Genomic DNA, 28,000 nt, shown 5'->3' with positions numbered 1-28,000 from the left:
AATTACTCTTTCCTAGATATTACCAGTTTCGTAGTTAAAAAATTCTGTGAGCTGTCTGACCATAACACAAGGACCAAAACGACCTCCCCTCCGAAATCCCAGGTCTCCGTTTTTCTGTCTCTCTCTCTCTCTCTCTGTCTCTCCGTTTTGTCCATGGCCACTGATTCCACTTAAACCCAAAATCCAGGGCTTCTCTTATTCTCGCAGAATCCGAGAATCTGTAGGATTCCCCATCCTTTTCCTTCTTTTCCCTGCATATGACTGAATGTGACGTCTCGGTCACTCGGTGGTCACAACTCTTGTAGCCACTTCTGGTGCGGCTCGGACGCCCGTGGTTCCTGCGTTTCGAGGTGGGTTCGGCCGTACCTTCCCATCATGGAGAATACAGGGTTTGATGGGGCTAGGGCTTTTCGTTCTTTACCGCGGTTGATCGTCTACGCTGTGTCCGGAGCTCTTACGGGCTTCTTCGCTGTTGGTAATTTGATTTTGTAAATTTTTCATTTGGCAGGAACTGAGCTATATATAATTGTGGGATTTGACTGAAATTCTAAATCAGGATATGGGCTTGAATGTTTTCTATGCTGAAATGTATATGCAAATTGATGATCATGTTATTGTTCGCTGAGATTTCGTTGTTTTTCTTCTGTTGTAAGTTTGGGTATGTTGTGTGTAGTTTTCAATTTTTATCTCGGTTGTTTATGAATTTTGATTCGTCATACTAAGAAAACTTATACTTGTTCTGTTTTAGAAATGAAATCCTGCTCTCTCTCTCTCTCTCTCTCTCTCTCTCTCTCTCTCTCTCTCTCTCTCGGTCAACTAGGGACTACAATATTTTGGCGAACTCATTTGACTCATTATTGACGATGAAAATTGCAACGCAGATTTTCATCTTTTTTTTGGGGTGGGGGAGGTTTATAATTGTGGGTTGATGTAATTTATTGTCTAACCTGGTGATATTTACGATTAATGAAAAAGAAAGAAAAACCATATTGGATTCTTTGTGGGGAAGGGATGTAACTTTGTATTTGTAATTCTTGTTGTGTTATCTCATTGCGTTTACTGATGTATCTTTATGTATTCTTCTTGCAGCTGGAGCTTTCACAGGAGCAATTGCTGGTGCTCTAGCAGGTAAGGCTTCTGATAGTGGTATCCTCCGAGGAGCTGGACTTGGTGCCATCGCTGGGGCTGTGCTCTCTGTAGAGGTTCTGGAGGCTTCCCGTGCTTACTGGTCTTTAGAACGATATGGATCACGGAGCTCATCATCAATGGTTGGTTTTTTTGGCCAAGTTATTTTTTTTTCTTTTTTTAGTTTTTTTTATGGGTAATCAAGAAGTTTTATTCATAGAAGTAGGCAAAGCCCAAGTACACAGGGAGTATACATGAGAATAACCTAATTAGAGTTTACAATCGAAAGTAGAAGATCGTGGACATTTAGCCCATTACAAACAATAGCCCCCGCCCATAAAAACACAACTTTAAGCTCATCCATTGTTCTTTGATGATCTTTGAAGTTTCTATCATTTCTCTCCTGCCAAATGCACCAACACATACATATAGGAACCATTCTCCAGATCGCTGCCACTTGTGAGTTGCCTCGGAGGCCTCTCTAGTTTGCAAGGAAATCCACCAGTCTAAGGGGCATGACCTATAACAATCCAATTCTCGCGAAAAATCATCCCACATGGTCCTGGTCACCTCGCAGCGTAAAACAAATAATCTACTGATTCACCATTCTTCTCACACATATAACACCAATCCAACACCATTACTCGATGTTTCCTTAAATTATTTGTGGTGAGGATCTTGTCCAGAGATGCTGTCCATACGAAAAAAAGCTGCTTTTGAAGGAGCTTTCGTCTGCCATGTGCTCTTCCATGGGAACATGGTCATTCCAGGGCTTTTTAGAACTTGGTAAAAGGATCTGACCGTGAATTTACCTTTCTTGGAGGGGCTCCAGCTCATCTTATCTATGGTACCCTCTGTTATGCTTACAAAATACAATGCCTCATAGAACTCTGTGATAGTCTCCATCTCTCAGTCTTGGGTTGCCCTAATGAATTCTACATTCCATTGAGAGGAGCCACTAGAAAAGACCAAGAGATTGGCTATCATTGCACCCTTTTCTCATGCAATCTAAAAAATGGCAGGGAAGGTCTTGAACACCGTGGGATGCCACAGAAAGACTTGGCTATTATCTCAAAAAAAAAAAAAAAAAAAAAAGATGAGACTCATGTTTACAGATAAAAGTTGTTTGAGTCATGGTTTCAAAACCTGGCCAATCAACCTAACAGTAAAAATAGTAGCAGGCCCTTACATAAACTTTGCAGCCTGATGTTTGGGATTATAGAAGTTCTGTTTTTGTAGAAGTTTATTCTTTCAGGTTACAGCATCATAGAATTTCATTAGTTTTTGTGGAGGTGCCGTGGTGGTTCTCCTCAATCTGGCTAAGGATCAGTTTTCTCACTCCTGATGAAATATATACTGCTATAATCCATTCTCTCACATTTTATCACCATAGAGCTTTCTTAGTATTTGTGAAAAGTTTTCTTGTCTTAACTTATTAATATGGATCAGTTGTCTACCTTTTGGGTCCAGGCAGATTTCATAGAGGAGCTTTTTCGTGGGAGGTTTGTAGAGGAACAATTTACACCAGCAATGTTAACTGCTTATGGTTGGCAGGTTTTTACTCTTATTTCCTTGCCCTCCTATGGACCTTTTTTTCTTTGCCTTACAAAATTTCATAAAGCAGTAGGTAGTAGTTGTTGAATTCTTGGATGGTCATATACACATCCAACATATTGGGTGGTAGCAAGTGGATGGGCTTCTTACTCAATAGAAACTGCCAATTTGGTTTCCAGATTATATCTTTCCGCTTTGTGATTAACTCCTGTCTATAATCAGGGCTTCTTGTTTCATGGCAACTGTAAATTTTGGTCTCAAGATTTCATCTTTCCACTTTGTGATGAATGCTGATCAATTATCAGTACTTTGATTTTTCTTCACTTTATGTCCTGTCTTTATTTTGTAGGTTGGTTAATGAAGTAAATTGAAAAAACTAATTACCTCATCTTCCCTTGTGCTTTTTCTTCTAGATAAGATGCTTCTACTCAATGTGTTTTTCTCTTTTTAACATTCCATGGGTATTTCAGTTTTGCAAGATGTGGAAAAATCTTGACTGCGAAATCTTGTATACCCCCGTATACTTGGGCTATGCCTTTCTTATTAATATAATCTGTTACTTATAAAAAAAAAAATTTGACTGCATCAAAATGTCCTAAGGGTTTAGGGGTGGAAAGTAAAGATTAATAGTTTTAAATTCCTGGAAAATTTAACTTAATTTAACGATATTTGATAGACATTATCTGTATGAGGTTTCTGATGGTGTTGTATTAAAATTTTTAATATTACATCCCTATGCATCTGTTCTATCATTAAAGACTCAATATTTGATGAAACAAATATGCTGTATTTTTGGTGAGTTTTAGTTGAAGATCTACTAAGTACAAAATTTTTCTCTCTCCTGAACACTCTCTCTCTCTGTACATATGCAAAAAAAACACTTAGAATCCTTTGTTTTGATGGTGCGTTAATGGCTGAATGGTATTACAGTTATGGTGGGATTCATTAGAGAGATAGTAATAGAATCAAAACATTTTATATTGGTGAAGGAGGGTGGTTTGTTAAGGATTACAGAGAGAGGATGGAAATGAGAGTCAACTCTACTGCTGGGACAAAATGTGGTGAAATGGCTGGAGGAATGCTTGAGAGTGGAAAAGGAGGATTTTTATACGGCAAGTAGAGATGGATATCGCAGTTTTATAGCACAGAGGTGCTCAAACAGGTGTGGGCGATACTTGATGGTTGCAGAGTACTGCCAGGGAGGGAGAAGAAGCTTTTTGATGGAACCTGAAGGGGGGGGGGAAAGGTTGGAGGAGACTGAGGGAAGTCTTATGGGAGTCCACTCTGGAAAGATACAGGGGTGGCTCGCATGTTGGAGACCAATGGAGGAGCTCGAACACTAGGTCCTACAAGGAGGCCCTTGTACAGGCGGCACGGCTCAGAGCACAGGGAGGTGGGGACGGTGGTGAGAGATGCAAGGTCAGCAATATGCATTGAGCCCCTCTTGTATGAACAGTGGGCTGTGGCAGGGTGGGTGTCGGCCAGGAAGAAGTTGATGTGCGACATTCTCTGATAGAAATGCAGGAACAAATGTGGAATTTGCAGAAGTTGATGGAAGAGGTGCTGTGAAGTGTCAGGTGTTTTAAGGAAAGGATGGGGGGGGGGAATAAAAGGAAGGGGCTGGAAATTGGTAGAAGGCTTCCTGAGGCTCATTATGGGCCCACTTAGCAGGTCTCAGCCTAGGGGGAGGGAGCTAGGGCTGGGCCTCAGCCCAGAAATGGTAACGGGCCCGAGCCCAAAAAAAAAAAACCAGATGGCAGGTGTGTTCGAGGGCCTCAGTCAGGGGCACTAGTGGTGCTTGTCCACCAGCCACCACGCCGTGTCATACGCCGGCGTTGGAGGACCAGCCGTCAGCGACACAGAAGACGTCGACAAGGTTGGTGGTGGCTTCTGATGAAGGCTAGGGAACAACATATGCTCAGAACAAGCCCAATGAGCCCAAAATAGTTGCCTTGACAGATGATAGCAAAGATAGTAGTGTCTCACTGTCGAAGAAAGGATAGACGACACCGGTGAAGACAGTGGTGCTCTACGATGAAGGCTAGAAGGAGCTGAAAGAGCAGAATAAGACCGTTGAGCCAAAACGATTTCCCTGGCAGCATAGGGTGGTGGTTCTCCTTTGAAGGGAGGACAGAGTTTGCCGATCTGTGTTGTGGGACTTGGTCCCACTTAAGTGCTCTCACCTATACAGTTCCTTGAGGCCTTTGAGTTGGATGATGAAGATGGGGTGAGCTCTAATGGTTTTCTGCTTTCCGATAGGGAGTAATCACATGAAGAACAATCCCAGAGTCTTGTCCAAGCACTAAGTGGACAGTTGGGTTTAGATGATATTTTCTTGGTGGAGGAGACCCAAGGCACGCCGCTAATTTGCAGGGGGTGATCCTATCCCCCTGAATTACATGTTACCTGTCCACTGTAATGTCTTTGATTGGGTTTTTCATAAGGTAAAAGAATTACAAGAAGTTGTGGGATTGGAGTGCGAAGGGTATGAGGATCAATTTATGGCGCTGCTTATAGCTGTTGAAGCGGGGCACGAAGGTCACAGAAAAGCTGGATAAAAAAAAAGTGTTAGCTGAAGAAGCTGACTTGGTCTATGAACTCTCAGGGCAGCTCTAGCAGGAGCAGGTCGAAAGGGAAGGGGCTGACCTTCCCCCAGTGAAACCCAAAATAGTGTCGTGGAACGTTCGCGGACTCAACGAGGCTAATAAACGACTTCACATAAGAAACCTGCTTCGTGAGTGGAAGACGAACATTTTTTGTCTCCAGAAGACTAAGATCTCTTTTGGATTCGAAACTCACCTCAACTCATCTCATTTCATCATTACAACTTTACTAAATTTTCACACAAAATCAACTTTTTCAAATTCCAAAACAATAATAATATTAAAAATAATATTTTAATAATATTTTATTCAACTTATCTAAAACCATCTCAACTCATCTCTGAATCCAAACGGGACCTAAGTTGAAAATGATTGATGGGAGAATTGTGCGAAGTTTATGGAGTTGTATCCACGTGGGTTGGGTTTATATGGCATCTATTGGGGGCATCAGGAAGTGTTTTGGTGATGTGGGATAGACGAGTGGTGGAGAAAATGAAGGAATTTATAGGGCAATACTCAGTGGCATGCTCTTTCAAGAGTGTATTAGATAACTTTGTGGGCTTTTGCAGGTGTCTATGTAACGTTCCGATCCCGAAGGTCTGGAGAGTTAACTCTTAATACTTAACATCGAACTTTAATAACACAACTATAAAATTCAGAAAACTCCATAAAATGTTAATTCATTTAATCAACCCAAATATCTATGTTCCTTCATGGGGACAACCAATAAATTCTCAATAACATAAATTAAAAACTCTCCAAAACTCAAAAATCTCCGTAACTCATCAAATCAAAATAACAAAAAATAAATCAGTTTTCTAACTACGATTCTCAAATAAGCACTTGTACTCTCAGACGCTTATTCCATTACGGACGTCACACCTTGCTAAAACTTCATACTCTTGTTCTCCAGTTGAACCATCAAAATTATCTAAAAAATAATTGGAGATAAGGGGTGAGTTATCAACAACTCAGTAAGCAGAGAACATATACCAGTGTGTAAACATGAACATTTTCAAAGATCAGAATGCAGAACATAATATTTTCATTTTCAGTGTAGAAGCAAAACATGTTATCAAAATATCAGAGCGAAGATTTAGAAATAATTTCATTCAAAAATATCCTTTGGCATAACATAAATAATCATCATCATCAGAACATAATATCAGAACATAAGCCATGTATAACCCTCGTGGTAGGGTTGTGCATCTGTGGATAGCGAAGCAGAACATAAATCACTCTATCACCAAGGTGTGCACTCAAAACAGAGACCACTACTATAACCTGTGGCAGGGCCGTATTCACTATTATAACCCGTGGTTGGGTTGTATTCACTATTATTACCCGTGGTTGGGCCGTCTCTACTATTATAACCCGTGGCAGGACTGTAACTGAACAGAGCGGAAACAGAATCAAATTCAGAATTAAAGAGTCATGCCAAAGATTTTCAGAAATTACATCTCATCCAAACAGAGTACTAAACAAAATCATATTATCTTCGTAATCAAAACAGATCCAAAGCATATTTACAATATTTATGCACAAATTTTCATATTCGCTCTTTTTGCATAAATAAGAAATAGAATGTCAAAAATAAGCTCATGTCTACATCAGTCATGACAAAAATGCCCTCTCTTTCATCAGAATTCAATGAGTAATGACAAACAAATAACTGAGGCTATTTCCACATTTCTTTTCAAAACATATACTGCACATTTTCATAAATCAATCTCAGTTCATTTTTATTTTTATGCAAATTCTAGCATAGAAACCCCGCTTACCTGAATTTCTTAGCTTATCAGAATTTCTCCACAGCAGTACTGAACGAAAAATCAATCGTCACTTATAAGATTGTCACATAATTTTCATAAATTTCCAATCGAACACATATTTCAACATTTAAGCCTAAGATGCTAAAATAACCTATTTTAATTCCTCAAAAACTAAATTAACATAATCCTCAAATATTGTCACATTTCTCAATTCATCAATGCCCAAATAATTAGTCCGACTAAAACCCAAAATCTAACTTATTTACTAATGAAATCAAATTATAAGATTTAATACTATCTAATATATTTATACCAAAATATTTTAAAATTGAACAACTACAACTTAGATTCATTTTGGTAATTAACTTAATCATATTTTAAAATTCATATATTTAGTAATTTAACTTCTATCAGTAAATATGAATTCTTATACTGCAAATAAAATCCCATGCATAGCGGATGATAAAAACATGATCGGTACATACTCAATCAAGGGCATTTTGGGAAAGAAAACTCATAACCTGCATGGCTCTTTGAGAAAATAACCTAGGATCAAAAATTACGTGACAGGGGCCATGCATACCGAAAACTATGTGCAGCGGTGGCTTGGGTGGAAGTCTACTGCGGCACAGCTGGGGGTAGTGGCAGGTCACGGTGGTGGGGCACTGAGAGAGAGAGCGATGAGTGAGAGAAAAACCTCACGTAGAAAAAGAGAGAGAGAACGGAAAGAACGGTGAGGAGGCTGTGGCACACTGTGAGCTTACCAGGAGGGACGCGGCGTGATACGAGTGGCATGGAGTGACCGTTGGAGTTCTCTGTGCCGGTGGTAACGACGTGGAGGTGCTGGCACTATGTGTGGTGGCTTTGAACGACAAGGGCACCGGGTTGTGCGTTGCTCTATTTTTGGGACCCAAAACAGAGGAGTTTTCGGTTCACTATGCAGGTGGTTGTTCTCGGCACTATGGTGGTGGTGCAGTGGTGTATGGCGTAGGAGCTGGAGCTCCAGTGATGGTCAAGTGGAGGTGGCGCACGGTGAGGTGGAGTTGCGATCCGTGGAGATGCAGTGCATGCACAGGTTGCGTCGATTTTTGTATGGGGCAGTGAGAGTTTTGGGCGGTGCAATGGGCTGTTGTGCCGTGGGATGGAAGCCGTATATGTGTACTGGTGTAGCGGCGCTGCAGTTCATTGCTGTTGTTGGACGTTTCCTGGACGTGGAGGTAATGGTTGTTCCACGGTGGTCCCGTAGTTGACACTAGGAAAACTGGCTGCTGGGCTTCACGCGGTGGTGGGGACGGGCACTGAAGTTGGACAGTGGGAGGGGCATGCAACGCAACGATATGGTTACTATCCCTATGGCAGTGCACATATTTTGTGGTTTAGGATGACAGAGGTTGTTGTTCTGTCGTGGGGTTCACGGTTTGCCAAAGGGCTGGTGGTGGGGCTATGACACGGTGGTTTTCGTTGAGCAGGAGATGTGGTTTGTGCGTGAGATTGGTGCTGCCTGAATGTGGAGGCGTGGGGGAGTTAATCGTGTGGCAGCCCTAGCTTGGGGAAGGAGACGGCAACCCTATTCTGGGTTTTCTTCATGCACGAAGGATGTGTATTTATAGGTGATTGAAATACCAAAAATAAAACCCTAGAGATGAGAGAAAGTGGCGTGCATGCATGGGCATAAAACGGACGTGAAACCGTGAAGAACGTGGAGTTTGAAGTAAGGTAACATGGGCTTGGGCTTTCAGTGAATTAAAGGCCTCGACTCAATCTCTAAAAATAAAACAATTTGTCTTAAGAAAAATATCTCGACAACTTCACACTGGACCCGAGTTTTACAGTCTATGGTCCAAATTTAGACAACAAAAGGAGTTTATTATTGGAAGAACTAGCTGAAGTATATAGCTGGTGGGACCTCCCTTGGTGTATTGAGGGAGATTTTAATGTAACAAGATTTCCAAGCGAGTGTTTGGGGAATAGAAGATTGCGGCCAGCAATGACTGATTTTTCGGAGTGCATATTTGACTTGAATATGGTGGATTTGCCTTTAGCAGGGGGTTTAGCCATGCGGTCTAATAATCAGACTTGGTTTCGACTAGATCGTTTTTTAATATCACCAGAATGAGAGAGTCACTTTCCGGATGTATGGCAAAAGCGCATGTCTTGTCTTTGTTCGGATCATTGGCCTATCATGCTTGATTGTGGTGGTCTCCAAAGAAGGCGACAGTATTTCAAATTTGAAAACATGTGGCTAAAATTAGAAGGTTTTGTAGAAAGGGTGAGACAATGGTGGTCCTCGTATCAGATTTAGGGTACCACTAGCTTCATCTTATGGATAAATTGAAAGCACTAAAAAAATATTTAAAGCTTTGGAATATGCGGTCTTTTGGAGATATAGGGGAGCGTAAGAAAAGCAAGGTGATGAAGATCCAAGAGTTAGAGAGACTACATGAAACTCGGCCTCTTACACAAGAAGAACTAGCACGAAAGACAATGTTGGTTGCAGACTTGGAAATGATTATATTATTATAAGAGACGTATGGAGGCAAAAGTCGAGAGCCTTGTGGCTAAGGGAAGCAGATTGAAGTACGAAATTTTTCCATAGGGTTGCCAACTCCCATAGGAGAAACAACAACATTGAGATGTTGAAAATTGACGGGGTTGAGTGTTGGGAAGAACAGGTAATTGAGAATCATGTAGTTGATTTCTTTGAGCAGCTAATAACTGAGCAGGCGGGATGACGACCTACCCTTGATGGTTTTGCTTTTGACTCCATCGGACCAGATGATGTATATCGGTTGGGGAGGGCCTTTGAGGAGGCGGAGGTCTACGAAGAAATGAGGAAAATGGTTAAAGACAAGGCACTGGGGCCTAATGGCTTCTCAATGGGCTTCTTTCAAACTTGTTGGGAAGTGTTAAGAAGAAGATCTGATGAAGGTGTTTCAGGAGCTATTCTTGGTTGGTAAATTTGAGAAAAGCCTTAACATTACTTTTCTTGCATTGATACCAAAGAAGGCCCCCGTGGGGGGGGGGGGGGGGGGGGGGGGGGGGCTATAGAGATTAAGGAGTTCTAGTCCATAAGGTTAGTGAATGGGGTATATAAGATAATATCTTGCGAGCTAAGTGAGTTTTGGGAAAGATCATTACAAAATCCCAAAATGCTTTTGTAAAAGGCAGATAGATTCTAGATGCGGTTCTTATTGCCAATGAATGTCTGGATAGTAGAATGAAGGCTGACACAATAGGGATCATTTGCTAGCTCAATATGGAGAAGGCCTATGATCACGTTAATTGAGATTTTCTTCTTTATCTCCTTGGGAGGTGTGGTTTTGGAGAGAAGTGGCGGTCATGGTACCGTTGGTGCATATCAACGGTGAAATTCTCAGTGTTGATAAATGGTAGTCCAGCCGGTTTTTTCATAGAACACGAGCTCTACGACAAGGAGATCCGTTATCGCCATTGCTGTTTGTTATTGTGATGGAGGCACTTAGCAGGATGACTTTGGCTTTGGTTACTAATGGTTTTGTGGATGACTTTTTGATTGGAACCCCTGAGAAGGGAATCATTAACATATCCCATTTGTTTGCAGACGATACTCTTATATTTTGTGAGGCTGATCATAATCAGATCCGAGCACTGATGGCCTTACTCCTTTGCTTTGAAGCAGTATTCGGTTTAAGAGTGAACTTCTACAAATCAGAGATGATGCCAATTGAAAGAGTTCTCTATTTATGACAATTGGCCAATACATTGGGGGTGTAAGATAGCTTCACTTCCTATGACTTACTTGGGCCTCCCGTTGGGAGCTCCCTCAAGAGCATCCTCTTTATGGGATGGCATGATTGAGAAAGTAGAGCAAAGACTGACATGATGAAAAATGATATATTTGTCGAAAGATGGTAGGATTACTTTGATTAAAAGTACCTTATCCAACTTACCAACGTATTTTCTATCATTGTTCCCTATACCTGCAAATGTGGCGTCTCAAATAGAGAAACTCCAACGGGATTTCTTGCGTAGTGGAGTGGGGGAGGAGTTCAAGTTTTACTTAGTCAAGTGGGAGACGATATGCTGCCCCATTTCTAATGGTGGATTGGGCATTAGAAATATGAGAATTTTCAACCGGGTATTACTTGGCAAATGGCTGTAGAGATATCATAAGGAACCAGAAGCCCTATAGAACTTGGTGATTGAGAGCAAATATGAAGGCTTATTTTTGGGTTGGGGGGGGGGAGGGGAGTGGGATTGTGGAAACACATTAGAAGAGGATGAGAGGTCTTGAATTGACACACTCGACTTCAGTTTGGGGAGGGGTCCAGGATTAAATTCTGGGGAGATACTTGGTGCGATAATAGTCCTTTACAAGAGGTATTTCCATCACTTTTCCATTTTGCAAATGATAAAGATGTATCGGTGGTTGAAGTCATGGAAAGATTAGGGCAGCAAATCCACTGGAACATCATTTTTAGTAGGGTGGCACAAGACTGGAAAATGAGCAGCTTTGCAGATTTTTACAGCCTCTTGTACTCCATAAAACTGAGCAATTAGTAGGAAGATGTATTGTGGTGGATACCCGCTGGTAAAGGGGTAATTTTTTTTTTTTAAAGTAAGATATTATTGATCAAAGAATGGCCAAAAACTGCCAATTACAAAAGTCATATGCCCTATCTAAGTAGGCACATTAGAAACTAAGAAATCATGAAGGTCCATGCCATTAAAGTCCACAGCAATGGCCCAAGTACAGAGAGTTCTAAAATGTCCACTTGTTGTGCTCCTGCCATAAGTACCACATAATACATATAGGGATCATTTTTCAAACCACTTTAATGGCATTCTCGGTTCGTTCCTATTATAAGGCTCTCACACAAGGACCCAATATTCAGTTCCCGTGAAGGAGGCTTTGGAGACATAAGGCGCCCCCCAAAGCAGTTTTTTTTTTTTGTGTGGACAGCCTCATTAGGGAAGATTCTCACAACTGACAACTTGAGGAAACGAAGGGTAATCATTGCAGATTGGTGTTGTATGTGTAGAGAATGGGGCGAGTTTGTAAATCATCTTTTACTTCATTGTGAGACAGCTAGGGTATTATGGTATGAGGTGTTCAGTAGATTAAACTTGGCTTGGGTTATGCCGACGACGGTGGTGGCAATGCTGGCCAGCTGGACAAATCTAGGAGGTGTTCAACAGATTATAGCTATTTGGAAGATGATCACTATGTGTATGTGGTGTTTGTGGCAGGAGTGCAATGACCGGATGTTTGAAGACAAGGAGAGATCGTTGGAGGAGCTAAAAGATTTATTTTTTAGAACACTATGTACATGGGCCATTGTTGTTGATTTCAATAGCATAGACCTACATGATTTTCTTCTTTATAATGCGCATACCTAGCCTAGGGGCTGCTTTTTGTTCTCTTCTAGAATTCTGTACGTGGCTTTGCCTATTCTTTGATCAATATAATTTGTATAATTATAAAAAAAAAAAAAAAAGCAAATATGCTGTATATTCTTCCACCATGCATATTAAACTTACTCTGCATGTGGCCATTCATTGAATTATTTATGAGCAATAGTGTAACTATTTTCAGGTGTCATAATGTTTTTTGACGTTCGATAGGTTTTCTATCCATGGTTCTTTTGATAATCTATATACTCTTTGGTTGATAACCTCTTTCTGGGAATGCCTTAGCTTTATTAGATCTATCTTTAACAATTTGGCTAGTTGTAAAGCTTGTATTTGGGTAAACTTATTTTGAGCGTTAACTTTCAAAATGGTTTTTTGTTGGAATGGGCAGGATGGCATTGTTAATATAGGCTACGATGAGATGCATGGTGTTTATGGTGGAGTTGCATCCAGAGGGTTGTCAGAGGATTCACTGAAGAAATTACCATGTCATGTGATATTGGAGGAAATCAAGGGAGCACAAAATATCTGTTGTACAATCTGTTTGCAGGTCTCTTTTTGCAAAGATTAGGATCTCACAATGTTCATTCGTGTTCTGTTGTAGTTATGATAGCAGGGGCCGTGTTAGTAGGGGTTTTGCAATGATCTTTTCACAAATTGAAGTTACTAGTTTTTATTAGAAAGTTAATTTGTTAATATTATTGCAATTCGGCCATAATTATATGTGCATTTTGCAGGATACTGAAGTGGGAGAAATTGTTAGGACCCTGCCCCGGTGTCACCACATTTTTCACTTGAAATGTGTGGATAAATGGCTCATCAAACATGGTTCATGCCCTGTATGCAGACAAGAAGTTTAAATGTATGTGGGAATCCTGCTTAGTGTACAGAAAATCCCTATATGTGATTATTTAGGTTTGTTTTTCTTTTTCCTTTTGTGGGCAAAATGTAATGTTTGTAATAACTTGTCAAAAAAAGAAATGTTGTGTTTGTAATATAGTGTTATTAGCAGAAAATATAGCTTAGTGTCTGTACCTACATAATTAGGTAGTTTGTTGGGGTTGTTCAGTTAGGCCAAGTGATTCAGGTACTTTTTTGTTTCATAATCACAATATTTTCTTTAGTTCAATGGTTGGCTGCTATTGTATTAAAGGGAGGGAATGTTCATGTGTTCTTGCCTTCTTTTCAGTTTCTAGAATGTAATTAGGAGTCTTTTTTGTATACTTCCTGTGTAGATGGGCGTTGCCTAATTTCATTCAATCCATAAAGTTTCTTACTTATAAAAAAAAATAAAAGTAGTCACAATATTTGCAGTATTCAGTTCCGAAAAATTTGTGTATGTCTCCTTTGATGGGTGATTGATTGAATGTTGATAAAAGCTCTTTGCAGTTTGTAAGAAGCTAAGATGAGATCTAATTCTAATTCCGAGTGTGGTCTTATTAAGCCGTTCCAGGATTATCTTACTTCCGAGAGGAAGGCGTCCTACTCCACTTCACTGGTCTCCTCTTCAATTCAGATAGCCATGGGAGTTTGAATTTACATATCAATCCCGTTACACAGGATTGTGAGTTTACAGTGCCACCTCTCTTGGAATGTTATTTTTTATAAATAGGCGAAAATAACCATTTTTCTTAAACTTTTTAATTACATAAATAATTTTATTTACATATATAAATAAATAACCTTGCCATTAGGTGGTCGTCGAATGCTCGCACAATGAAGAAAGTGGAAATAGTGATCTATCCTTTCCTTCATGGAATCATGGATGGTAAGCAATGGTCTTGTCCTATTGCTGTACAAGAACTCGGCCTGGGGCTAATCAAGTTTTTGGTAAACGCTAGTATGCTTGCCTTCAGTTTTACTGCTAATGTATATAATTTTTTTTTACTTAATAATTAAGAAAGTGATTTTTAATATATTGATATATATATTTTTTATTTTTTAAAAATATTTAAAAATATTAAAAAAAATAAAAATAAAAAAGTGATTTTATACTAAAGGGCATGCCGAGCAGTAGTCAAAGCTGGGCGGCAGGACTCCCAAGTTTTTTAGAGATTCTTTGAAAGAGTAAACTGCAGTCTCTATCATACTCTTCCACTGATTAAAATAATGAAAAAAAAATGCATTACGAAATGGGAGTTTTTGAAGACTTTTTGATAGGTTGAGAGTCTTGAAGACTTGGACAAATGCTTTGTAGCAAAGGGCTTCAAGTATTTTGAATTATTAAATCCTCACAGGGTTTTATTCTGGTTACAACTACCACATTTGAAATCTTACTAATTCATCGCTGATGACAGATAATTTACAGTAACTCACAGCACTTCTGACAACTTGATACTAGCAGTAAGCTGCCTATTGACTTGTGTATTGTCTGCAAGTATGAGGATACCATGATCAGATTAGGTAGCAAAACTTTTCAACAAAATGGAAGTCTTGCACAAGATAATTTCCGAACAAACAACAAAAAAATCTTATCATAAAATATAGTAGTTGTGCATCATACACATTTATAAAGGAAATTCAGTTATCAAAAAGCATTTACAATAGAAATTCAGAGTGTTATCTGGTCGGATGAACCACCACAAAAAGACATGCACTTCTTTATCAACTTTAGGGATAACTTCTTAGAATCACGGCTCTTCTTTCGACACCATTGAACCATGGAGTTCATCTTTCAGAATTTAATCGAGTAACTCAAGATGGCGTAACAAGGTAACATACACGTAATTGAAGAAATACAGTATCACAAGTTGCATAGAATATGATCCGTTCAAGGTCATTTCACACTGCAACAGCTACAGGCCTTTTGCTGGTTTTGATTCCTCTAATAGCTGGAAGATAGTCAATTTAAACAACAAAAATGATTTCAGTACATCAACTATGTGCATTATTCGATTAAAAAATCATGACTAGTATAGGTTCAGTTTTTGCCATACCTTCAGCATAATCTTTGGCTCCAAAGACAGCAGAACCAGCAACTAGAGCATTAGCTCCAGCTTCAATAACCTGGCAGTGCGGAAAACAGCTATAGAATGGTCTTGTAGATTAAACAAGAGAATAGCATACAACTCTATTACATGATATCTTTCTCAGATTTCATCGAGATCAACCAGAGAATGGGTTGAATTCCCGGAAAATGGAAAAAGTATGATTTTTTCATAAAGAAGAAAAGAAAAAAAGGAAGGCAGATCTGAACAATATCTGGATTTACCCATCCTTTTCATTCTCCAATTGAATAATCTTAATTAACGTCAATATTATAGAATATTTGGCTCCACAGTTGCCTTCAACGAAGATGAATAGAGTTGCATAATTTCCAAAAGCTAAAGAAAGGCATGGTATATTTATACTTAATCCTTCCTCTTTTTCTCTTGTTGTATTTCTTCTTATTTTTATTTGATGTTTTATTACACCCTTGGGGAAGGAATTGGTTCCATATAATATAAGCGTCTTATATAATGACCTTAGTATACCCAAACTTGTTCAAATGTGATAAAATGGAATTCAGATAGCTTCCGCCAAAGATTGGTAAATTATATGTTCACTAAAGGAAGAAAGAATTTAGATTAGACACCTTATACGCATTTTTTGGACCAACTCCTCCATCTACTTCAATCCATGGGTTTACTCCCTACAAAGACAGACAAACCAACAAAATGTCAATGACTTTTAAGTCCATACCATAAAATACAGATAAAGGAAAGCCACCAAGAATGAACTTCATATGATTGGAAAACCCTACCTTCTCTGCACAAATTCTTCTCAAGTCTGAGATTTTCTTCACTTGGCTCTCAATAAAGCTCTGCCCACCAAACCCAGGATTTACAGACATAATCAAGACCAGATCCACCACTGTTAACATGCAAAAGATTGTTAGTTCCACAATATCTGGCAAGATAAACCACAAATACTCTCTATTTTTTCGTTTGGATTTCCTTTTTCATGACTGATGTCGTTGCATTTTTGCAGGGATAAAAGCAGTAGGGAAGAAAGAAAAAAGCAACCCATTTTCTGAAAGCGATTATTAGAAGTTGGTGGATAGTGACCTTAGTATATGTTATCCAAGTATATAATAATAGTCAAGTGTTATTATGTGCATTGTTTGTATAACAGATCAAGGAAAACATTAGCCACATACTTTTATGCCAAAAGAACAAGTCAAGGTTACAATTGGAACTCTCTTGAATTTTTACACAGCTCAGTTCTACCTACTAAGTAACCAATGTGAGTCTAGGCACTCAATGCATCTTTATCATACTCATTTGTCTCGATCATACTTAAACCTACTCAATGTAGGACATAGTGTGACGTTACAAACCTTCTCTTATTCAAGTTCCAGACATCCTTGTCAGAGCCTATATCGCCCTAAGTGCCTCAGTGCCAAGGGTAGTTATTAGGTCAGCTTTGATACCATTTGTAATGATTTAATGAAAAATGCTAGCCACATTTGCGTCTGTACTCTAAAAATACTAGTCGAAATTACAATTGAAACTCCCTAAAATCGTTATAAAGTTCTGTTCCACCTATTTAGGCACCTGTCTCGGACTTGGTACTCAATGTAACTTATCATTCACATCGATTTCAATCAAATTTCACGCACTCAATGTGGGAATTAGGTGGGGCATTTCAGTTTGTCTCTCAAATTCTATGGGAGTTAGACTTTGATTTTTGGGAGCTACACGTTACATGTCTTGTTACACTACTCTGTCTGTCCAAACGGCTCAAAGTTTTATCTTTTTCACCACTAAGAATAAGCTATTTAGCCATTTTCATTACTTATTCAATAGCCCGTAGGCAAGACTGGATTATGCCCACACCTTATCCTAATAGGCAGCAAACTGCACATTGCAGCCATCAGGATAGGCATATTGTATAAAAATAAATGAATGAATGAATGAATAAAAGAAAAATAACTCACCATCAAGGACGTATTCTATTGCAGTTAATGGGGTACCAGGGTTAAGAACAACTCCAGCTTTGGCTCCCAAACTTTTGATCTGAGTCATACGCAACAAATTGAGTGCAGTCAAATAAGTGCAAATAAGAACACTACAACAGGGGAAGGATATACAACTAAGATTTTGTAACCCCCTCCCCGTAAGATGTGGGGGGGGGGGGGGGGGGGGGGGGGAGAGGGGAGGGATCTTCTTCTAGCGGAACAATGAATAACACAAGTCATTACAGACAGCCAAAAAAAAAAAAAAAAAGAATGGTAAAAATCCCAACCAGCTTTAGTATAATCCAAGACATTGGTCACCTAGTTTGGGAGCTTAGACTTTCAGGGATGATGTATCACATTTCATGACTTCTGAGTTCAGAGACCCAAGACATTGCAAACTAATCTAACAATAGTGTATCAATTGTGTCACTATTCTAATAAAATACATAATAACAAAAACCAGAGAAAAATCATACTTGATTAACTGTGCGATGCAAATGGATGGTGGCAGATTGCTCACAATGAACACTAACTATGTCAGCTCCTGCCTTGATAAAATCTGGCACACGTTGATCAGGTTCCACTATCATCTGTTGTACATTTGATTCCACATTAGCCAAAGAAAATAGGCTTATCAGTGACAAAATTGACAAATACATGTAGAAGGAAAGACTACCAAGTGCACATCCAAAGGAAGATCTGTCACAGGACGCAAGGCATCGACAACAAGAGGTCCAATTGTAATATTGGGAACAAAACGACCATCCATCACGTCAACATGAATCCAATCACAACCTGCCAACTCCACTGCTTTTACCTAAATAAGTTGAGAGTCGTATATGAAAAACACCGACGAAAACCAATAAAAAATTGATATATATATTTTATTGGTACCGGCTGTCCGGGAGCAGCGTCCTGACTAATCCCGGGGGTGCATAGGCTCGCGGCAAGGAGTTTTCCGTGGGTAATTCAAGGGAAAAATTCCCCAGTCCGATGGCCCCTAGGGATTGTTTGCACCCAAGGGGATTTGAACCTTAGACCTAGGGGAGCATACCTCTAAGCCCAAGGCCTTTACCACTTGAGCCAAACCCTAGGGGTTAAAAAGATATAACAATAAAACTTAACAAAACAGTCAAGAGTGTCTAACTAACACAGAATGGTCATAATCAAACCAAAAGGTAGGGTGGTGATAACTATCAAAACATTAAATGGAACCTGCTCTCCCAACTTTGAAAAGTTGGCCGACAGAATAGATGGAGAAACAATGACATCAGTTTTTAAAAACTTATCAACCCGAGATGTAGCCTTCACCACAGTTTTATATTTCCTCCTGAAATCATACAACACAAGTACCAAAGTGTATTAGAAATGGACAGCAACATGTCTTAAATGGCTCATAGAAACTTCAATTTAAGCTATGCCAAACCCAAGCAGATAAAGTAAAAGAGAACTTTGTGTGTTCATACAGAGAGATAGAGGACTTGTATACACCTAGTGTACGTGGTTACGCCTATTGATATTAATAAATTTTTACTTAAAAAAAATATAGAGAGATAAAGGAAAAAAACAATATATCCAATATAACTCAAACATAAAAAGTTATAGTGGTCTATGTTATCCTTTCCCGACCGGTTGGTACTGGTTCGAAACATTACACTGCCACTTTACTGATAAAAAAGTGGTCCATGTTATAGGAAAGTGAACATACGAAATAAGATTTCAACATTAGCTTTAAAATCTATGACACAGATTAAACCTGGAATAACACTTAACAGTTTGATATTAGGGAAACAAGATTAATTGCCCTAAATGTAAGATCTCTTGCCTCATGTGCTTGTTGGAAAAACTTTCTAAAAGGTAGAAACTTTAATATTTAAAAATAGAACATGAAATTTCATATATTGAACAATCTACTTTTGGTGCGATTATTCCACCTTGGAAATGAAGACAACCTCCAGCCTAAAAATGAAAGCATAGAAGGAAAAGCCAGAAACTAGAACAATAGAATTCCTGAGTGAATTGCACCGTGGAAGTTTAGAAGCATCCAAGCTGTTCCTAAATATAGAAATGAAGTTGAAACTGATAGGCAACAAGAAGTGATTAAGAGATTCTTGCCCATTCGTGCTTCAATTAAGGTTATAGACAGTATCTGGCAAATTGAAGCTTTCCCTTGAGTCAAATACTTATCGTCGACCCTACGTAGGCTACATGAATAATATTTACAGAAATAATCTGTATAAGGGAAAAAATTGTTTGCTAATTTAATATCATGAGATGTATCCATAAAAGGCGACCGAATAGTTCCACCTTTTTAGATTCAGATATGGCCACTATTAAGTATGATATTCGCATTGAAGATGCAGAAAGTAACATTGCATCTTAACTTATCAAAAAAAGTAACATTGCATCTTAAACTTCTTGTAGGCATATAGATACAAAGACATATATGGCTTAGTCACCTGATCATTGCAATTCTTTTTATATTTGGATGGCCACAAACAATTTTTTCAGTGTCTCTAGTTTTCTAGATTTCATGAAATTATGTTTTTTCCCTTCTTCCACATAGTTGGGCATTTCCTCCTGTATACTCTGGGTTATGCACATTTGTGCTTTGAATAAGATTGCCTTGTAAAGAACTCTTCATGATATATTCCCTTCATCCATGACTCACCAAAGCAATGAAAAAGATAAAAAGAAATTGGTTATTTCAGAGACTCAACTCAATCTTTTAACCACGACTTCCATTAGATTAGTGGCCACATAAAATACCAACTCACCTTACATCAACATTTGACTAATTGATCCATTTTAGTTTTTTTTTTTTTTTTTTTAATTGAATATAAGTACAGCTAAACATACATTAAGGCACAAGGAGCTAATATATAAGAACACGAGACCAGAATACTCAAATATATCCATATTCTGCTTCTCCAATACCATAAACATATAAACGACCGTACCTTGAAGTTTTCTATTAATCACAAATACCCATCTTAAAGACAGAAAAAAATAAATAAAGGAAACCAATTTCATAAATCTCGTTCCTGCAATCACAATATTTCAGTTAAACTGACTTGAATCTTTCAACAATCCTGCAGAAAGGCTACAGAAGCATTCCCAGAACAGGTTGTCCCCATCAGTATCCACAATTATCTTGAAATAAAAAATCTCGAATCTTTACAGCTTCAGGGTTCTTACAGTTAAGCTGTAAAACCATGATGTTTCTGAACCGGGTCTGAGGTCTCACTCTAACACACAAATATGCTATTCTATCCTTGAGAACTCAACTTAACAACTAAACCCCATAAAAATCCCAAACAGAGAAAGCACACCAGAATTATTGTATTGTAAGCTATACCTGGAGAAGGTGAGCGAGTTGGGTCGAGAGAGAGATGTTTTCTGAAGCTTAAGATCCCCACCAAACCCATTGATCTGGGATTGGATCGATGAACACAATGAAGTTGTTGACATCCTTTCCTCGTTCTGCGTGTCAGGCTCTGCGTCTCTCTATCTATAAATGGGTTTCTACCTGAGGACACAACGGTTAGGTAGTAAGAGAAAGTTTGGTTCTTGTTATCCCCCTCTCTTCCTCTCTCACCAATCTTTCAGCGAAGAGTTTCAACGTAAAGACCGAAATTGGGAAAACTTGGGAAAATTTTGCACTTATGACACGTGTCTTATGTTTTGGGTCGGATTTAGTTATCTGCAATGGTTGGCGCTCTATGTTGCTGACTCGGGAATGAGAGAGAGAGAGAGAGAGAGAGAGAGAGAGAGATTGTTTAATATATCCAAGAAAATAACAAAAACTTCACAAAGAGTATTTTCAATTGGACACTGCTACAACGACAACTATAGTGGTAATAATAATATATTTCTTATGTTATTAAAAAAGTTCTATTTTAAAGTGGTGTGTAAATTGTAAAGTATAATAACAAGACTTTAAATTTCTTAAAAAGTCTTATTTATTTATTGAGTTTTGTTACTCATAATTTCACATCTCATATATTATATTTATATTTATATTTATTATTATTATTATTATTTATTTATTTTGATTTATATTTTATTTTATTTAAATTAATTGAATTATTCTATTCCTCAATATATTTCATATTTGATAAAAGAAAAAAAATTACAAAATCATGTATGTTATAGTACTTGTCAAAGAAAACGTGAAAATAGAAGGACAATACCGTACGACTTTGATCCCCTAAAACCAACGCCAAGACCTAAAAAAGGTGTAATCTATTCGGATTGATCCGGTTTGAGATAAAATTTAGGATCAAATTAATATGTATCGATTTTATATTTTTAAGAATCGATTTTGTACCGATTATTTCCATAAATCGATACTTTCGATTTTACCGATTTCGATTCGATTTTTTGGTTTTAATATACTATATACTATATTATATGATATATATAATAGTATATTACAGTATATAATACTATAGTGATAATATATTGTAATATATTATAATATAAATTATAATTGTATTATAGACTATAGTAATATAATATTTTAAAATTTAATATTATATTAATTAGTAATTTATCATATAATACAAAACTATTTTATATATAATTATTTATTATATATATAAATTATATACGATATAAAAAATTATAATATATATATAAACTGGTCTGGTTTGGTCTGGTCTGGTTTTAGAAAAAGAAAAATCGAAACCGGACCGATTTTCCGGACTGAACCAAACTCGGTATCGGACCAAACCCACCGATTCAGTCCGGTCCGGTCCGGTTCACCCTTTTTTTTTACACCCCTACCAAGACTATAAAACCCTAAACCTCGAGTTTTTCTTCACCTTCTTTTACTTCTTCCTAAGTTCCTATCCTACCTATGAAGGGGAAAATCCCTTAGATTGGGCTGAAGGTAGGGGGCCCAGGTTAAAACCCAGATCTTAGGTCTGGGTTGGACACAAGGCCTGGATTAAGACCCATGTACATAATATGGACTGAGTCAAACGATAGACCCTGGGTCAAGGCTCGAGAACAAAACCCAGGTCGGATCATGCTTATATTAGGAAATAATACTGAAAATACAGGCATGGCTTAAAAGGGAAGGAATATAGCATTCAATGCCAGACGAGAAAACTTGCGGCTGTTCACACCCAACATTAATGAGATGGAAATGGTCCAAGACAGAATATACGCCGCATTGAATGCGGCCCAACGCACGAACAACACTCAGTAGCGCTAAACACTTCATAGCTCGGTGAACTAGCAGTAAAAGGATAGCTCGGCGAGTGGACAACATGAATATATAATCTCCTGCTATGCAATGCTCCACTACCGTAGAGACCAGGTCGGCAAGTATAAATAACACTACCTGCAACACACAGGTGAGTAATTTAGCACGATCATCGCCAATATACTTTATCTTCATCCTTAACACCATACTGACTTAAGCATCGTAGAATCAACGGACCTCGAGGTCCTCCCTTGTTACTGTGTAGGTGATCGCACAAGCATTGACCAAGTGGAATTGCCTAGGCCCGTGAAACACGACCTTAACAATGGCGCCGTCTGTGGGATCTCTGTTGTCCCATAACTAGCGTGTCCTTCGTATGCCGGCAACAACCTGCTCTCAGTGCTCGCAGCGTGAGGTGGTAACACAGCCTGGAGTAGTGGAAGCAAGACTCAATGAACAAACCGAAGCAATACGGAAACTCATGGCTGATATGGAGACCCTTCAACGAGAGAATGCTACCTTATGAAGGGGCGAAGAAGAACCAGAGGCGGATCGACAGAGTCATCACTCTGAAGCCTGTCCTCATGCAACCGTAGTAGATGAAGAACATCGTAGGGTCAACATACATATTCAGTTAGAAGTAGCTAAGCAAATGGGCTAGCCCTCAATGGTAGATCAACTCTTTACCAATGCTGAACTGCCATACAGTGCTGGGATTATGGCAGTACCAATACCTCCGAAATTCAAAGTCCCTTAAATGGAAGCATATGACGAAACAAAAGACTAGTTGGAACACTTGGAGACTTTCAAGGCCCATATGACCCTCCACGACTTCCACAACGAAGTAACATGTAGAGCTTTTCCCCTCACTCTGAAGGGAGCAACACGACAATGGTTTGGTTCCTTACGACCTGGAATTGTGGACAACTTCAACGAGTTGGCACGTCTCTTCTGAACACAATTCATGGCCAACCGAACGAGGAGGAGACTAGCTGCTTACCTTTTAACTGTTAAACAAGGGGATGACGAGAGCCTCAAGTCATACCTCTCTTGGTTTAATAAAGAACGAATGATGACAGACAACTAAGACGAGAAGATCACCTTGGTTGCACTGTTAGGGGGGGTATGGCCCCTTAACCCCTTCATGACTGAAATCGCTCGGAAAATCCCGACCACCCTAAGGGAGTTTATGGACTGCGCAGACGGTTTCATAAATGTGGAAGATATGCTCCGAGCACTAACTACCCATAGGAAGAGTGATTTGGAAAGGGCAGACAAAAAGATAGCGGGCTGGCATAAAGGATCGAATCGAGGGGACTACAGAAAGGGGACTTACGAAACTAAGGTCAAAGGCGAACAAGTTCGATGGGGAAAACCCAGTCCTTGTATACATTCTAACCTAAGTGTGGAAGCTGAGGAGGAGCCACAAGAATAGCAAAGACTAGGTCCGTCACGTCCCAGGTATTTTTCCTTTCACAACAGTGGCGGACATAATACGGAAGATTACTATACGCGGAAGAGAAAGGTGGGAGACCCAGGGGCTCGTGCTGACTGATATGAAAACGAGAGGGATGGACCGCAACGCGACTACCGACCCTATTCTTGGAGAGACCAAAACCGAAGCCCTTTCAGAGAAACCAGAGTCCAACTCGCAGGAATCACAGCCCGAGTCGTAGAGATCAAGACTCTGCTCGGAGAAGTAGGAGAAGTCAAAGTCCCATCAGGAGAAATAGAAGCCCTGATGGGAGAAGGATCACGAATCCACGCTGGGAGAGTCAGCATCGAAGAGACTCAAGAAGAGGAGAACCTTCGATAGGTGAAATTAGCACCATAGCTGGAGGATATGCTGGAGGAGGAACGACTTCCTCAGCACGGAAGGCCCATGCAAGGAGGGCTAGATATGAAGAGGTATTCTCCATGTATAAACCATCCTTTCACCACAGGGATTAGACTAGGGAGTATCTTATAACTTTTGGTGAAAAAGATGGAGAAGGTTTGTCACGCTCCCATGATGACGCTCTGGTAGTAACAGCACAAATTGCTAACTATCGGACCAGAAGAGTACTGATTGACAACGACAACTCTTCTGACGTCCTTTTCTCGGAGGCATTCACTAAAATGAGGATCGCCCCCGATCGGTTGCGACCTGCACCTACGCCCCTCAAAGGCTTCACAAGGGACACCATCTAAGCTGGTTGGGGCAATCACCCTGTCCATGTCAACTGGAACGGCCCCTAAAACAACGTCTCTTATGGTAGACTTCCTGGTGGTGAAAGCCTCATCCTCATACAATGCAATTCTTGGACGTCTGACCTTGAATCAGATGAAGGTTGTAACCACCACGTATCATCTAAAGGTAAAGTTCCCGATCCCATCGGGAGTGGGTGAAATGCGTGGTGAACAATAGACTGCAAGAGACTGCTACACTCGAGAAATGAAGTCTAAAGCGATGGCTATACAGGCACTCAAGGAAGACCACGAGGAAGCAGTCTTTCCGCCACCTCCAGTGCTAACACAATTGGATAAAGAAGTGAGAGATAAAGAGGCACTAAGGCAGGCAGAGCCCAACGAACCATTGGTTTTGGTACCAGTGGATCTTGAAGAATCAGAACGAACTATCCAAATGGGATCTAAGATGCTCGTCGAACTGAGCCAGTCCATGAAGCAGCTACTCATTGAACATCGAGATTTGTTTGCCTGGAGTCACGAAGAAATCCTGACATCGACGTGTCAGTAATCGAGCACTGCCTTAGTGTGAACCCTGAGGCAAAAAAGGTCAAATAAAAGCGTTGCAGCTTCAGTGCGGAGAAGTATGCGGCCATTGCTGAGGAAGTGGATTGCCTATTGACTGCGGGTTCATTCAGGAAGTTCATTATCCTGAATGGCTTTCAAAAGTCGTTTTGGTCAAAATAGCAATTGGAAAGTGGAGGATATGTGTAGAATTCACCGACATGAACAAAACCTGTCCTAAAGATAGTTTCCCTCTCCCAAGGATAGACTTGATAATAGACTCAACGGTCGGGCACACCCTGCTCAATTTTATGGATGCCTACTCTGGTTACAATCAGATCAGGATGAGCCCTGATGATGAGGAAAAAATCGCATTTATCACGGATCGAGACCTTTATTGCTACAGAGAATGCAATTCTGTCTCAAAAATGCTGGGGCAACATACCAACAACTGGTCAATCTAATGTTCAAGAATCAGATCGGGAGGAACATGGAGTTTATATGGATGACCTTTTGGTTAAAAGCAAGAAATCGGAACAACATCTTGATGATCTCCGGAAAGTTTTCGCATTACTTAGAAAATATAAAATGAAGCTCAACCCATAGAAGTATGTTTTCGGAGCTGAATCGGGAAAATTCTTGGGATTCATGGTATCCGAGCGTGGAATCGAGGCCAACCCCAAAAAAGTCAAGGCAATTGTGGATATGCCTCCACCCCGAACAATTAATGAGGTTCAAAGACTCGCAGGGACGATAGTTGCCCTGAGTAGATTCATTGCAAAATCAACCGACCGGTGCCTCCCTTTCTTCAAAGTCCTGCGGAAAGTACAAGAATGAGATGAATAATGCGGAAAGGCCTTCGGTGAGTTGAAGGAATACTTGGCCCATCCACCTTTGCTCAGTCAAACCACGCCAGGGGAAGATCTGCCTGCCTACTTGGTAGTATCACCCAATGCAGTGTTTGCCATATTGACTCGAACAGAAGAAGGAACTCAACGACCCGTTTACTATATAAGCAGAGCCTTTTGGGGTGCAAAGGCCAAATATCCCCGAACGAAAATGCTAGCATTTGCGTTAGTAATCGCTGCCGGTCGGTTAATGTCATACTTTCAAGCTCACCTAATAAAAGTGCAAACTAATGTCTCCCTGAGAAAAATATTACAAAAACCTGATACATCTGGTCGGATGACTATCTGGGCGGTCAAGTTAAGCGAGTTCGAGATTGAATACCTTCCATGCACTGCAATTAAAGGCCAGGTATTGACAGATTTTATAGTTGAATTCTCAAACTTTCAGGAATAAATAATCATCACGCTCTAAGGCAAGTCTTGGCAGGTCTAAGTTGATGGTTTATCGTGCTGGACCAGAGGATGAGTGGGGTGCATATAATAACAGACTTAGGAGAAAAGCTTGACTACGCGCTCAAGCTCGAATTCAATGTCACCAATAATGAGGCTGAGTATGAAGCACTTTTGTCAGGTTTGACGATAGCTAGATTGTTGGGAGCCACCGAAGTTGAAGTAAAAGCTGATTCTCAGATAGTAGTGGGACAAGTAACTTGACTATTCCTCACAAAAGGGGAGAATTTAAAGAGATATCTCCAACGGGTAGGAGAAGAGCATGACCTCTTCCATTTCTTCCGTCCAACAAATTCCGAGAGGAGAGAACCAGGAAGCAGAAAGTCTAGCAAAAATTGCCTTAGGTCAAGAAGAAGTGCCCCTCCCAGATCATACCATAATTATGACTATTGATGTAGTAGCCATAGGGATTCGAATGTCCATTATCCAGGGGTTACAACCACCAAAATAGGCCATCGATATTATGAAATTCCTTCAGGAGGAAGTCTTCCAAATGACTGAGAAGAAGCACGAAAAATCAGGAACCGAGTGGCTCGCTTCACAATAGTAGAAGGAACCTTGTATAAAAGAGGCTTTGCTGAGCCCCTTTTAAGATGTCTCTCTTCCGAGCAGACCCGATATGTACTCGCTAAGATACACGAAGGAATTTGTAGAAATCATTCTGGTGGAAGAACACTAGCTGCACGGGCTACACGGACAGGGTATTATTGGCCTAACTCTCTCAAAGACGCAAAAGATTTTGTAAGAAAATGTCTCAAATGCCAAAAGTACGCTCTTATTCCCCATAGCCCACCCGAAAATCTCACCTCTATTACTTCCCCATGACCCTTTGCACGGTAGGGATTGGACCTTATTGGCCCTCTCCCTACAGGCAAAGGAGGAGTAAAATTCATCATAGTAGCAGTGGATTACTTCACAAAATGGGTGGAACTAAAAGCTCTAGCAACGATCACAACGCGGGCAATTATAGACTTCCTCTGGAAAGCTGTAATCTGCCGCTTCGGAATTCCCCAAAACTTTGTATCGGACAATGGAAGATAGTTCGATTACTCCCATTACTGAGAATGGTGCTTGGAACTCAAAATCGAATCTAAGTATTCCTCTCCAGGACATCCGTAGGCCAATGGACAAGTAGAAACAACTAACAAAATATTGCTTAACATCTTGAAGAAAAAGCTAGGAAGCCAGAAGGGGGAGTGGGCTGAGAAACTCCCCAGCACATTATGGGCATACCGAGCATCTGTAAGAACCTCCACTAGGGAAACTCCTTTTGCCCTCGTTTATGGCACTGAAGCCATGATACTAGTTGAAGTGGC

General features: G+C 39.8%; 2 protein-coding genes across 4 annotated transcripts; one reads left to right on the top strand and one right to left on the bottom strand.

Annotated features, from left to right (window-relative positions):
* The first annotated feature begins 4 nt into the window (after positions 1 to 4).
* On the top strand, positions 5 to 13,668 carry LOC121234930 (NEP1-interacting protein-like 2). Its single transcript, XM_041131071.1, has 5 exons — positions 5 to 475; positions 1,090 to 1,268; positions 2,596 to 2,679; positions 12,837 to 12,995; positions 13,183 to 13,668. Exons 1-5 carry the CDS (start codon positions 376 to 378, stop codon positions 13,303 to 13,305), a joined length of 645 nt encoding a protein of 214 aa, XP_040987005.1. The 5' UTR covers positions 5 to 375; the 3' UTR covers positions 13,306 to 13,668.
* A 967-nt stretch (positions 13,669 to 14,635) lies between these two features.
* Positions 14,636 to 21,023, bottom strand: LOC121234924 (ribulose-phosphate 3-epimerase, chloroplastic). 3 transcript variants are annotated; one of them, XR_005934470.1, is made up of 10 exons: positions 20,743 to 21,023; positions 18,600 to 18,714; positions 18,061 to 18,201; positions 17,861 to 17,974; positions 17,364 to 17,442; positions 16,188 to 16,297; positions 16,020 to 16,076; positions 15,382 to 15,451; positions 14,988 to 15,276; positions 14,636 to 14,816 (listed from the first exon to the last, which is right to left on the bottom strand). XR_005934470.1 is itself a non-coding variant. In XM_041131066.1 (9 exons), exons 1-9 carry the CDS (start codon positions 20,853 to 20,855, stop codon positions 15,227 to 15,229), a joined length of 849 nt encoding a protein of 282 aa, XP_040987000.1. In that variant the 5' UTR covers positions 20,856 to 21,023; the 3' UTR covers positions 14,892 to 15,226. The 3 variants fall into 3 exon arrangements, 1 of the variants encoding a protein (XP_040987000.1); XR_005934469.1 differs by having other exon boundaries at positions 15,167 to 15,276; XM_041131066.1 differs by lacking the exon at positions 14,636 to 14,816 and having other exon boundaries at positions 14,892 to 15,276.
* Positions 21,024 to 28,000: the final 6,977 nt, after the last annotated feature.

Source organism: Juglans microcarpa x Juglans regia, chromosome 6D (genome assembly GCF_004785595.1).
Source record: "Juglans microcarpa x Juglans regia isolate MS1-56 chromosome 6D, Jm3101_v1.0, whole genome shotgun sequence".
In the NCBI taxonomy this organism is placed as follows: domain Eukaryota; kingdom Viridiplantae; phylum Streptophyta; class Magnoliopsida; order Fagales; family Juglandaceae; genus Juglans; species Juglans microcarpa x Juglans regia.
This window is presented reverse-complemented; position numbering and strand designations above follow the sequence as displayed.